Raw genomic sequence first — 13,714 nt, forward strand, 5'->3', positions numbered from 1 at the left:
TTCTCGCATATCTGAGAGAATACACATTATCATTTGTTTCACCATTATCAATGGACTATGAAATCATGGTACCATGTCATGGGGGTACATCCCTTTCAGACAGGTCATAAATACTCTTGTAGTCCTCTTCCTTAAAGCACTCCTCTTCCTCTTTCTTTTCCCTAGAAGAGATGAGGAGCCTGTGAATGTTGTCCCCAGAGAGCACTGGACAGTATCTTTCACATAACCCATGGTACCCATGACATACACGCTTGGGGGAGGCTACAGTGTTGGCTGTCCCATGTGACCCTAATAACCGGTTTCTCTCTCAATCTCCTTTCCTATTGATAGTAAAGGCTGATGGCAGTGTGTAGGAATGGGTAGCTCTAAGGACTGTGAAATGGCCAGGAGAGAGGAATGTCATCCAACTGAAAGGAGCCCAAAGCCATCCACAGAGCTAACACCCTTTGCACCCTCCATGCAGTGCAGAGTGGTCATGCTCAAATCAGACAACACCATGGCCCTGGCTTGCAACTGACGGCGACATACACGGTGCAGACCCCCTGAAAGGATTACTTTTGCTCGGATTTCCTGGGTGTAGAAGAAACTACAGACTCTCAATGAACCTCATAAGGGGAATGGATAACACATTGAAGCAGATCATAAAAACTTGGGGGGGGGGAATACCCATCAATTCACAAGTTTGTGTCAGGTGGGAAGAATACACACCTACCTCACTTTTTCTCTAGCTTCCCACAGTAGGGAGCATGCAGTATGGGTGCCCTCTCCATGGAATATCCACATGCATTTACTTTCATCTTCCCGCTAATTCCTCTGATTCTACAAGATGATATGGAATGCAAGGACGGCCAGTCCCAAGGTTTTGATAGCGATAACCTACTGGCCCAGAAGGACCAGATTCCCTCTCTTGTTTCAACTTGCTACTGACCCCACGCACCATACCATCACAGATTATGATATCTGATCTGGCTGGTCAATTGTTCCTGGATGTGTAATACCTGGAGTTAGGTGACAGGGATCTTGAGAGATAGGGGTTCAGACAATTTCTGCCTGGGAGCATCGCTGAGGTAATTTTGGGATTCAGGAGACTTTCTACCTTTGGAACCTATGCAAGACAGTGAGGAACATTGGTCTCCTGTTGCAGACAGAATGAGGTTCTGCCACTACCAATGCACTACTCCACCCTTCACCCAGTTTCTCCAAGAAGGCCATCATCTGAGTTTGGCACATTATTTGCAGTGGATCCATTGGGCCTCCATTCGGGCTTTGTGAGAACATTAGGTGGGGATGGATAATGTGATTTCCAGGCTTGTGAGCTCAAGGGCCTCCAGAATGCATCCTCTGCACCCCTTGCATACTCACACTAGAAGGTCCTTACAATGGAAACAATGTTCCTGGTGGCCATCATGTCAGCCACAAGGATGGGTATTTGGAGCCTCTCATGTGTAATCTCCCATACCTTGAAATCTCCCCAGAGGCCATCACTGTACAGTGTGAACCTTAAGACGCAAACTGATCCCCTTTGTTCAGGTGACAAGAAACAATTATCCCGACTGATCTCTCTCAGGAAGAGGGCACATCTCTGGAATGCCCCCAACTGAGCCAGATCCTTATGAAATGTTTGAAAAGGACAGCCCAAATAAGGAAAACAAAAAGCTGTTTGTTACATTTATGACATCTGGGCAAGGTTGGAAAGTTTCAATCTTGTCCTTCAGCAGGTGGGCTTAAGGACAGTATAGTATTGGGGTCCTCATTGGGAGCATCACTTAGTCTACCTGGATTACAGGTCAGGTCTACAGGAGAATTGGCTATGTCCTAGGCCATGGCCAGATATGCATCCAGTCAGGACATTTAAAGAACAGAGACATGGACTACTCATCCAACATTACTTCACCATCAGCTTCTGGGACAGAATTATCAGGATATTGCGTGAGCCGTTCCAAAGCTAACAGTTGCTTGATAAAACCAGGTAATGCAAACAAATTAGCTTTACTGGACGTGCATCACTTTATGGTCAGTCGGCTTTCTAGAAGACTTGGTCGTCATGACTCGGGGTCTGGCAAATTCAAGATGTAAGGACTCGGACAAGGTAAATGGAAGAAGGGGTAATGATTGGATTACGTACCGGTAATCTTAATTAGTACTCATTTTCCTCATCCCAGTACTTATGCCCTCCTCTTCCACCCGGGTGTTGGATGGCACAGACGACTTGTGAAAACAGGAGGATTATGGTTACGTGTTTCCATTTATACCCTGGATGGCAATGAAATAAACAAAAAAGAGTAGCAACTGGAGAATCGCAGATGGGAATGTAGATCGCCTTCAAGATTAACTACTGGGACAATGAATGTAGGATGAGGAGTAATGAAGATCGCCAGAGCATTTCCAGCCACCACTTGATTGCCGTTCAATAACGCAATATTTTCAGGGGATTAAAATAACAGGGTTTTATATTTGGCAAAATGTCATGGATATTGAGACAACCTAAATAAGAAAATAAGTAATTGCGATTGTGAAATATGCAAGTTAAAAATAACATTGATTTCTTTCACTTTTTTTAAGAAGCCACACAGGAAATATCTGCTTTCCATTGCGTTGTGATTTCTATGAACTTTAGAAAATGCATCAACACTTTTTTAAATAAAAGCAGTAGTTTTTTATAACATGGGTGTCGGAAAATGTCACAGCCGCTTGCTTTTTTTCAAAATGGCTGTGAAAAATTCAATAGTTTGTACCTTTTCACCCAGAAAAGGAATTACTATTTCATAATCATTCTTCTTTCCTTCTTCAAAAGACAATTCCACGAAACATCTGCAAAAGGTTCCATGTCCTACACTAAAAAATAGGAGCTTTCACTATACGTACGGAAGAAGAAACTTGACAGACACTCAAGCAATCCCAATCAGCATTTTTGAGTGATGCAACTGAAAAAAAGAAATTTATTTTCATGTTTTCCCCTCACTGTGCACGTATCAATGGAAAAGAATGAGATACATAAAAAACAGCAAAATGTTTATTTTCTTAGAAAAAAAAGATTCAAAATGATTGTGATCACACTTCTGTTTGAATTTAGCAAAGCAAATACTGCAAGCTGAGTTTTTTTGTTGTTAAGATGCCTACTGTATTATCGGGCAACGGTTTTTGTCTTTTGGCTAGTCGTCTCCAGCTTCATGGTCAGTATTTGAATGGCAGATAGCAGATATTTCAGTCACGTGCCTGTGCAGGCAGAATTATTGCCAGAAACAACACACATCTCCTCTCCAAAGTTTAAAACAGTCAACTGTGTGGGGCCCAGCAGTTCAGTCCTGGTTTGGGCGGAAAGACAGTGCATTGCAAATAGGAGGCCAAACGCACATGGGGTACTCTGTTCCATATAGCAACACTGCCTCGTTAAATAAAAAAATAGTCCACTACTACCCTCAGTCAAACCAAGTTCTCTTTAAAATGAAGCGAAACCACTTGCTGCACATCCAAACGCAGAGCGGTGTATGGCGGCCATCTTTTTCAATCTAGCAGCATTACCAGGTTTCTTAAATCAGACGACATCTGCATTCCTTGCACGTTCAGAGCGATGGCATTAATGTGCAGGTACAAACAACGCAACCAAGATCCGTCCTTGCCATATCCTGCTCACTGTAGAACGTCCCAAATGACCGCTCGCTGGCTGATCTACAGTATGTACAGGGTCGCTTCCTACTTTCAATCGGCACTATGTGATGTCTTCCTCTTCGGAGCAGTAATCGCGACCCTTAAAAAAATAAAAAGAAAGGACAAATTAGACTTGGGGGGGGTTGGAGGAATTAACACTACATATTATATTTACTGCTGAATCGAGTCTCCAATCAAAAAGGGCAATAGTCTCCAAAACGCTTTTATAATACACTTCTTTTTTAAACATATTGCCATCAAATACATTCTGTTCCAATATTTCAAAAGTACATTATAAAAAAATGTTTATATCCTTAGAGTAAGTTTCTCTTCCATGAACAGCCTACATGTTTTAATATAGCCAAAGGTTTACGAATTACTTCTGTTATCTAGGGGTCTGCAACCTTTGGCTCTCCAGATGTTTCCGACTACAACTCTCATCCTTAACAAGCATTCTCAATGGTGAAGTATCATCGGAGTAATGCTTCAAAACATCTGGAGAGCCGCAGGTTGCAGACCCCTGTAGGAGGATAGCTAATGAGCAGTTATCCAACATTGGCTTTCTTCCCGTCACCCCTTTGACCAGTTGACACTATTCCTACATTGCTCTACAAATATAACTGCTATATTTCTCTAGGGAGTTTGGCTTTCATTGCCATAGCTTTGGGTGTAGTCATGTGTAAATAATTTCAGCAAACAACTATATACTATATACATGTTCCATTTCCAAATATTTCTAGATACGGATACAATGATCCTTTAATCATATACTCCTGCCTTTGTTTTATTTAAGAGCATGGTTTTCGCAACTGTTTATTCCAGGATAGCCATGCCAGTTCTGAGTTCAATAACATAAAAGCAAAAAAACCATACGCCTCGTTAGGAGTTCGCGCTGCGGTAAAGTTCAGGTGAAAATTACGAGACTGCCAATTTTCTGGTGGCGACGGAACTACTGCCAGTTTTAGTGAGTTTGAAGGTGAAGTGGACGACTTACCTTCGGCATATTGCTGTATGCAACTCCTCCCAAAAAATTGAGGATTTATTTTATCAGAATTACTGCTCACTGTAAATCTTCCAAAATCCTCATGCAGTCCTATGCACTCCAAAAATGGTAACTAACACCATAGTGCGCCCACTTGGAAATCCCACGGTAAATCTGTGGGGTAGAGTGGCAGTAAAAGTAAAGGAAGTGTAAGGAAGCCTCATCTTTGCCTAAGCAAATTAATGGTTTTGTGTTTTCTATGATTGAGACCCAGCTCAAATTTAAACCATCATCTGTTGTCACTATTCCTTGCTGGTCTTGACTAACTAGGACTATATTAGGAAGCCAGATTGGAAATCTGACTATTGGCACGATATATTTTTACTGGTATTATGGACAAAGCCAACATGGTGAGTGTTCCTACTTGGGGATGCTGGCCAACATTGGTAAAGCGAGCATGGTCATGTTTTCTTACAGTGGCATTACATTTTTACTGCCAATATGCGCAAGGAAAAGATGTAGGCATCCAGGCCATACATTGTCATGTACTGTGTGAACGTATTTTGTTACAGTGGCATAGAATTATTACTGGCACCATGGGGATTTTTACCATACAGCGGCAGACCGCATTCACATTTTCTCACAGTATCATTATGGGCTGGGCAATCCTGAGTGTGCTCATACATGCGGATACTGGCATATATTAGCACAGTCAATATGAAAAGGTCTTTTTACTCTTGCAGAATACTGGCATATATTGTGGACAGGGAAATGACAAAATTGCTCCTCTGCACTGTTAGTGAACTGCTGTGCATTGAATTTTTAAATGCGTTACACTAAAAACACGATTGTACACTGATTTTCCCATAGTTGTTCACAGAAAGTGTGCTGTAAAAAGCACCATTTTAACACATTATATAAAAACAATTCTCATGCGGTGGACACCCCCCTGACCCTGCCTTGGATGGCTGGGGAACCCTCATTACATGTGTTTGCACACAATTATGGGAAACCTTCAAATATTTACCACCTGCCACTGTAGCTATTACATGCCCTTTGTTTTAGGAGGTGTCAAACTCTTTGCCACCTGCTGTATCATTGCAGGAAATGTGCACTGTTGCAAGAGCGATTTATCACGGTATTAGTACAAGGACACACATTACCCTGGTGCACATTGCTATTGTTTGCCCTAGTGCTAATACTGTGGGGAAAAGGCACATGCACCAGTAAAGGTTTTGTAACAAGTTCCCTGCTGCATTAGACACATCTATTAACAAGATGCACATAACTTATTCCACATTATTTAAAAATAATTGAGAAATGTGCGTTCATAAATATCTTTCAGAAAGGACTCTGGGTAAACCGACAGCTGAGGCACAATGACTATCTTCAAAGCCTGTTTCTGGCAGACAAACTGAGGCACAAAGCAATAGTATAAAAGTAAGCAGAACCCATTCCCTACACTTATTGGCAAGCCCTGGTTCACAAAATGAAGACGCTCATTTTTTTGTTATTATTATTTGAGCGTTTCAGTTTAACATTAAATCCTTTTGCTTTTCCGTTTATACATAGTTAAAATTATTCACACATTTTCATTATAACATTTAAAACACATTGGTTATAATCAAGCTCACAATTCGTTAGTATCAGTCCTCATATACAGGTTTCTTTTACAGTCAGTTCGTATCATAGTTCCAGCTTTTCTAGGAACCTTATTGTTGCCAGGTTTAGCGGTACATGTTCAGCGTTTATTATGAAGTTCCACATTTCTTTTTGATCCAGCAGCTCATTTCTCTCAACAACAATAATGACCAGCAAACAATCAGAAAAATTTGGTGGGCGTTTCCTCAGTTAATCGTAAACTATATGTTCTCCACATGTTCTGGGGAGACTCACCTCTGAGCGGACTGAAAACTGCTTGAGTGTCTCTCCGGCCGGCTCCTGCATCCCCTTCGGACCTCCTGTACCTCCTCTTAGATCCTTGGGGCTCTTTTGGCTTCTCTCTGTGTCGGGATCCCCAGTGTAGCATCTCCCTGCACAGCTCTGCTTTCTTCCTTGCCTCAGTCGGGAGCTTGGGTCTGCACCAACAGCTGGTCACCAGCGTTCTTCATGTCCCTCTCCTGCTGGACCGCCAGCAGGATTAGATTCTCCCGCACTGGAGATTGCCTGCACCTGCATCCTTTCATGGCTGCGCTTGACTCCGTGGCTGGGATTGCCTTCTTTGATTGTCCTTTGTTGCTCTTTATACTTTGTATCCAGTTCCTCCTATGTCTATGACTGGATTTTCCTGCCTCTGTGGGGCCTCATACCAGTTTAAATACAGTCAATTATCTTTCCAGCTCCTGTGTTCTTCCTTGCCCTGGCACTTTTGGTGTTATATTCTAGGTCACAGTAATACATAGGTTTGCCTTCAATAAAATAGCTTTGAACATTGGCTAGGGAAGGCCTGGGAGTGATCACATTCAGTGGGCTGTACTCCAGGTGATCGTCCTTGTCCCCAGAGGGGGAGTCCCTCCCCATGAGGTCCTCCTGCATTGAACCACCCCTAACGGGACTATTGGGTAGTGGCCGCACCTCCCTAGCATCATGGGAATGGGAACCCCCTTGGGGAGAAGTGACAAAAATCTTGTGAATTGTCACAGAGTGCAATATTTAATGAGAGAGGCAGTAGGACATTTTGAGAGAAATCAGAGGAGAGTTCAGGAAAAGAGAAGATTTGGGGGTCATCCATGAAGAGTTGGTACAAGAACCCAAAGGAGGAAGCAAGTGCCCCAAGAGCAGAGGCGCAGAGCTTAAATAGGAGAGAATCCATGACAGGGCCGTGTGGCACACCAACAATTAGAGGAGTAAGTTGAGAGGTGTAAATGTTCCAAGAGACCGAATTGGTGAGGTGCCAGGTAGGATTCAATCCAGGCAAGGGCTTGATTGCGAATCCCAAGAAGAGAGAGAGCATTAGAGAGATCAGAATGATTGACGGTGTCAAATGCAGTGGACAAGTCAAGGAGAATTAGGATAGAGGATAGGTTGGAGTGTTTAGCAGAGGCAATGAAGCTGGAGATATTCATGAGAGCATTTTCCGTGGAGTGACAGGAGAGGAAACCTACTTGTAGGGGGTTCTTTAAAGTTGCTGATGTCTAATAATGTATAAGACTGTTGAGCACAACCTTTTCCACCACTTTAAACTAGTGCGGAAGGAGAGACACGGGACAATAGTTAACTGGTAGGTTTGGGTCAGACCCTTGCTTTTTTCGAAGAGGGATGACTGTGGCCATTTTGAAAATAGAGGGAAAGCAAGTTGAGTCGAAGGACAGTTTGAAGAGTTCAGTGAGGCCGCTAAAGGGGCAATAGGCTTGACTAGCTGAGGAGTAAGAGGATCTGATGGGCCACAAAGGGGGTTAGCCTTCATCAGTAGAGATAGGACTTCTTCAGTTTTAGTGTGACTGAAGTGGGAGATCGAGGCAGAGGATGATGCTAGAGTAGGCACAGTGTAGAACGTAGGAGGAGGGAGTGTGAGGAAGGTCAGGAGAGAGTTTCCAATTTTATTATTTCATAACAGATAGTAAAGGGGCTTACTTGGGTGACATCACTCAGACATATTGCACCAGCAACCATACATCACTGGGTCTCCAATGGTTGAAAATGTTGCTCTTAACCCCCATACCCTTTTTCCATTGTCCTCACAGAAATGTAATTTGTAGCTACTGACGACTCATTAGCTCTGGTAAGATTAGGTGAAAGGTTTTGAATAGTGTTTTGCAAAGTTACACGTGATCGATACCACTAAATGGTGCACTCAAGACATGTTTTATGAAGGATGTCACTTATACTAAAGCAGCTACTATGAAAACCAGAAACCCTAACCATTGATATACTGCCAACAGTAAAGACCTAGCATGCCTGGCGCAGGGAAATAGTGGGCCATCCAGTGGTCCAGATAAGATTTTGAGGTGGGAGTATTTTACATTTTTAAACTTTGAGAGTAAACAGGATTTCAAGAAAGTAAAAATGACTTTCTCCTTTGAAAGAGTAAAACGCTTGTGACATCCAGCCGACGTGTGCAAAAATGGTATGTCAATCATTACCATGCAGCAGCTTTCGGCATTGTGGCAGAATACACCTTTCATTATTTCGCCAAGTCTGGCCATTTGATCTCTACTGTATATAATTAAATGCTGAAAACAGTAAAACCTAGCGAGTTACATAGTAAAGCAAACATGAATTGTATTGCGTTTCGAGGCTCGATTCGAGAATTGTCTTTTGATGTTTAATGAAAGTCCTCATTTGCTGGAGCTTTTACTACCCAATGGTATGCCAATGTTATGATACAACAGTGCAGAGAGACAAGGACTCCATGCTCAATTCTATACCCAATCTCATGGTCAAATAGTTATTTCTATAGCGCTTTAGGCCAAGCGCTGTACATAGAACATATTTATCACAATTATCATCAAACTGAAGTTAGTACTCCTTTATCAACCTCAAAAGGATGAAAAGGATGAGTTGGCCTTGCCGTGATTCAAACCTGCAAACTACACATCACGCACACATCACAGCAACAAGCGCTCAACTGACCGAGTTATTTTATTGGCTAACATCCTTCAGAGGTCAGTAAATTGACTGAGGTTTAATAATCACAGTGCCTAGATGTTGGACGAACCACGTATGAAGCCCTTCATAAAGTTAAATACCTATCTGAATTATCACAGAGACAGGTTTTGCTGAGTTTCTATTTTAAATGTGACTCATTTGTTTTTGAACAGCGCTTGCACTTCCTGGAGAGTCAGGTTTTGGATGTTTTCATTGTAATCTTGAAGATTTGAGAGCCTATAACACCTGCGATTGGTGTAAAATCAATCACTCACCCTAGAGCAGACTCTGCTGCCACTGACCATTTATAGTAATGTACCCCATTGACTGCAAGGTTCAACGGATGTAAACTAGACCACGCATACTCATTTTACACATTTTTTATAATGACAGCGTAAATTATAAGTGTAAAAATGATCTGCCTCCGCATGATTATGCACACAGCACAGGAGCTTTGAAAAATACAATTCTGCAATACTGGTTTGCTTTCACTGGATAAAACGCATCATTTGTTACAAAACATGAATTCTCAATTGCAACTTAGTTTTCCATCTTATTAATTATACAATCCTTAAATGCGAGGACAATAAACACAGCAGAAGTTGAATGGAAAGAAACCATTCCCTTAATCACCATGTACAGTTTCTGTTTTTGAAAGGCTTCAGAGAGATACATTCCGTTTCAGAGGCTTTTCTCCATGGCTTACAATTACATCCATGTAGATAAAAATCAAAAGAAGCGTTCTGGTTTCTGTCAAATAACCTGACCTTTGCACTGCCCTTTGCTCTAAACTTGTGCGTAAATGTACGCAGGAAAATAAAGCTGTCATAGTTACAAGATTTTCATGCGCAAAAAGGCCTGGTACAACCCTTATCTGGAGACCTGGGCCACCTGTTCAGCCAATCAAATCCTTCCCAGGACATTCTTTGGGGAAACTATTAAAAGATCAGCTTTTAAGCTACATCTAGACCAGCACTGTTACTATTTATTAGTAAAATATAAAATTTAGAGGCTCTCTCCTGACCTCTCTCAGAGGCCCTCCACCAACATCCTACACTCCGTCTACTCTACCATCATCCATTTGCCACTTCAGTCACACTGAAGAAGTTCTAGCAAACAATGTGCATGATTCATTAAACGCAGGGCTGTCATTGTGATTCTTTCCTGCTCCACATTGCTGCTGCATGATCTGCACGGTGTGATGTGCAACTATTGGCGGGGTGCTGGCAATGCTAGAGACGTCTGCGGTGCAGATGTTAAAAGAGGCAGGTTCATGGGAGTGTCACCTGTGAATGAGTGTTGAGAGTGGAGGTCACGAGTGTGTCCCCATGAGAGAGTTCAGTGAGAGCTGGGGGTGGGAAGAAGGGGTGTGCCTGAATCTGTGTTTTTGCGGTCACGTGGGGAGGTGACAGGAGTGTCCATTATGAATTAGTTCAGGAGTGTTGCCACTTTTGAAGATGGAGCACCTCACTGGCCAGGAGCAGCAGTGTGCTTGCGCTCCCATGGGTGTTTGACAGGAGAACGCGAGGTGACATGCTTTTGTTTCAGCAGCAATTACTTTCAAGAGCAGTCTTTGGGAAAGCAATGACATGACCTATAACGTTCATTAAGTTCTGGGTAGAGGTTTTGGTCACGAAAGGGGTGTCAATACTGTTTCCCTCGACAGTTCTAATTCTAAGTGGTGCGTTAAAAGTCCATAGGTGGTCTGGACTGTGACTGCAATTACAGCACTGAAAGCTAGCGGAAAAGTCACAGTATCACAATCTGTATGTAATACAGGATGTAAATGTCTGGACATTTATATAGCACTTAATACCAGCATTTGGCCACTTTCTAAGGGCTCTCAATGTTGGCAGATACGGCAGCCGAGACACAGCATTGAAGCAGTTTGCACAACTTCACATTGTGCTCAAGTAGGGAAATAAAACTTGGGTCGCTTAGATTCCAAGCTGGACATGTAGCCACTAAATCGCAACCGACGGAGGCCATATTGAGATGTATGCATTGAGAAGGAGCATTAGAAGACGTGATGCACTGCGGATATCCGTGGTTGGTTTACCAATGAATTGAGCATATGTAATGATGAACTGTAGTGCGTTAGAGCATATTCAGTGTATGTCTACTCATTGGAGATCCTTTGCTCAAGGACAAACATTGTCACTAAAGTACTTGCACTATTTTGTGTTCATATGTTTGCAGCATAGTTATTGTCTTCACTTCTAATCTAGACCTCTTCCTGAAAACCTCGGCTGGTATTAAGTTGTTTCGGCTTCTGGACAATGATTCTGCAGTCCACACACCTTGCTATGCTCAAGTGGTCTTCTGACATTCGGGACATATAGCAGAGATTTATTTGACTGGTGTCTTGCCAAATCAATTGGATCAAAACCTTCCCTGGGAATTTGGTGCCTGCAAAATCCGGATGTACTACAGGAACGCACTCACAAGCCTAAGACTTATTTGTATTCAGTGTGTTGAAGGAAACACAATTTGACATTCTTCGTGAATATCTTTTCTGGGAGTCTCGCTACTTGTGATGCTCCTTTCTATCTTATATTCCAGTGTGATTCAATAAGTAGCATGGACCCGACATCAAGGTTTAAAACGGGGTTTATTATGAATAGCACAAGTAAGGGTGGGTTTTCAAAACAAACACTGTTGGATGGCTTCAGACTAGTAAAGCAAACACAAGGTAGTTCCTGGCAATCCTTGGTGAAGGGTGTGGGGGATTAATCAATCATCTCCACTCTTATTACTCCTTTTATCAAAATGCTTTATTATGCTGCACGTCGCCCACAATTGTATGTGTCCATATCTGGCACTTAGCCCTTTCCGGGAAACTTGCCGTTTTTTTTTGCTTCTCCTACTGTATGTTTGAGACCTAGGCTTTTTCCCACTTTCCAGGAAACTCACATCTAGGTGTTTTGGTTTTTTTGCTGTATGTTGAAACCTAAGATTTTCCCTTTATCCTAGACACTTGACGCTAGGTGGTTGCATTGCTGTTGTGTTAAGACTGGCGTTGTGCTTCTCCCTCCCAGCTCACAGGCCTCCCTTGCCCCCCCCCCCCGCCCCTCCACTTCCCTCCTACTCTCCTATAACCTGATGAGGACTATAGACAAGTCTGCTCTATGAACGTCTCATCCAAACAGGTGCTCCCCTGCTTCTCCAGAACTAGCAAGGACTATATTGTCTGCCTTGCTCCAGCCTTGGCCGATTCTGCAATCTTCATGGTCACTGGCTCCTTCCCGCTACTCCTCATGCACTCCCTTGTGCACTCTCTCCTCAAAGTGCAAGTGAACCTTTTCACTTGAACTTAATTTACCCTTCTCCTCCCTCCCGCCTGACCACTAACCTTCCCCCATCCTGCATTTCTCCCCCCATTTCTGTTACTGCACTTGCATGCTCCGAATCGACTCACGACCTAGTAGGAATGTTACTGTTCATCTACTTGCCTGTTCATCCCCTACCTTCTCTTCCCCGCCTCCCTGTTACTGCACTTGCACGCTCCAAATTGTTTTAAGACCTAGTAGGAGCGTTATTGTTGGTCTTCCTCCCTATTCCTCCCGCTTTCTGCTACTGCACTTGCATGCTCCAAATTGTCTTACAACCTAGTAGGAACTTTATTGTTATCTTCTTCCCTGTTCCTCTCCCAACATTCACCTCCCCTCCTCCGCCCTCTCTGCATTTGTGTTACTGCACTTGCACGATCTGAATTTCTTGAGACCTAGAAGGAACTTTGTTGTTTTGTTGTTTTTTCTTTCCTGTACTTCCCCCTCCCTTGATTGGTTTATTTTTTTTTATTTTTATAAACCTGCCTAATACCGCACCCGAGTTCAGTTTCTAAGCGCAGATCCAGGATTCTGATCTCTGCTGCATTGCGTGGTCTTGCTTGCAAGACCAGAGCATTGCCCCTGTGCTATCCTCTGTTCAAATGCGCCTTGAAACACCATTTTGCTGAATAGGTGCATTATAAATGCCCAATAAATAAAATAAATCAACAAGTGTACCCTACAATTCATGCCACAATATCAGATGTATTTGGCTTCGCCTTGTGGTTCTCTTCCAGGGTTCGTCCATCAGCAATTCCCAACCTGGCATTCTCCGTCAGTCAACTCATGACCAATTTATGCCTCCCAAACTCCCTTACATCCCAACCCAGGAGCAGTCTTTCCGTATTTATGGCTTTATACAGAGTAGAAACGACATGTGGGCCTGCAAACTGGGGACGATTCCTTACGTTCTTTGTGAAAGCCTTTACTCTACAGCCTGGGATAATCTAAGGAATTGTAAACAGAATTATCCCACACACGCTTAGGTATAACCGTAGAGATTGATCATCTCGGGAGATGTGCCGCAACCCTCCGCTCCATACAAACCTGAGGAATAAGTCTCACTTCCACGCGCCAAGGACAAAGGTCCACTTCCCCTAGAACTAACGCAAAAATGTGGCAGAGAGAACCGTGGACAATTCATCGAAAAAAATACATCCCCACCATC

At 42.9% G+C, this 13,714-nt stretch overlaps 1 protein-coding gene across 6 annotated transcripts in view; it reads right to left on the reverse strand.

Moving 5' to 3' along the window:
• Positions 1-2,991: 2,991 nt before the first annotated feature.
• C1QH1orf21 (chromosome 1q C1orf21 homolog) overlaps positions 2,992-13,714 on the reverse strand; it is a 723,044-nt gene continuing 712,321 nt past the window's right edge. For all 6 annotated transcript variants that reach the window (XM_069641065.1, XM_069641066.1, XM_069641067.1 and 3 more), the window contains exon 6: positions 2,992-3,748. In XM_069641065.1, the coding sequence (XP_069497166.1) occupies positions 3,710-3,748 (39 nt within the window). In that variant the 3' untranslated portion in view covers positions 2,992-3,709. The remainder of the gene's footprint in view (positions 3,749-13,714) is intronic.

This window comes from Ambystoma mexicanum, chromosome 1q, assembly GCF_040938575.1.
Source record: "Ambystoma mexicanum isolate Mex_15411 chromosome 1q, UKY_AmexF1_1, whole genome shotgun sequence".
NCBI lineage: Eukaryota > Metazoa > Chordata > Amphibia > Caudata > Ambystomatidae > Ambystoma > Ambystoma mexicanum.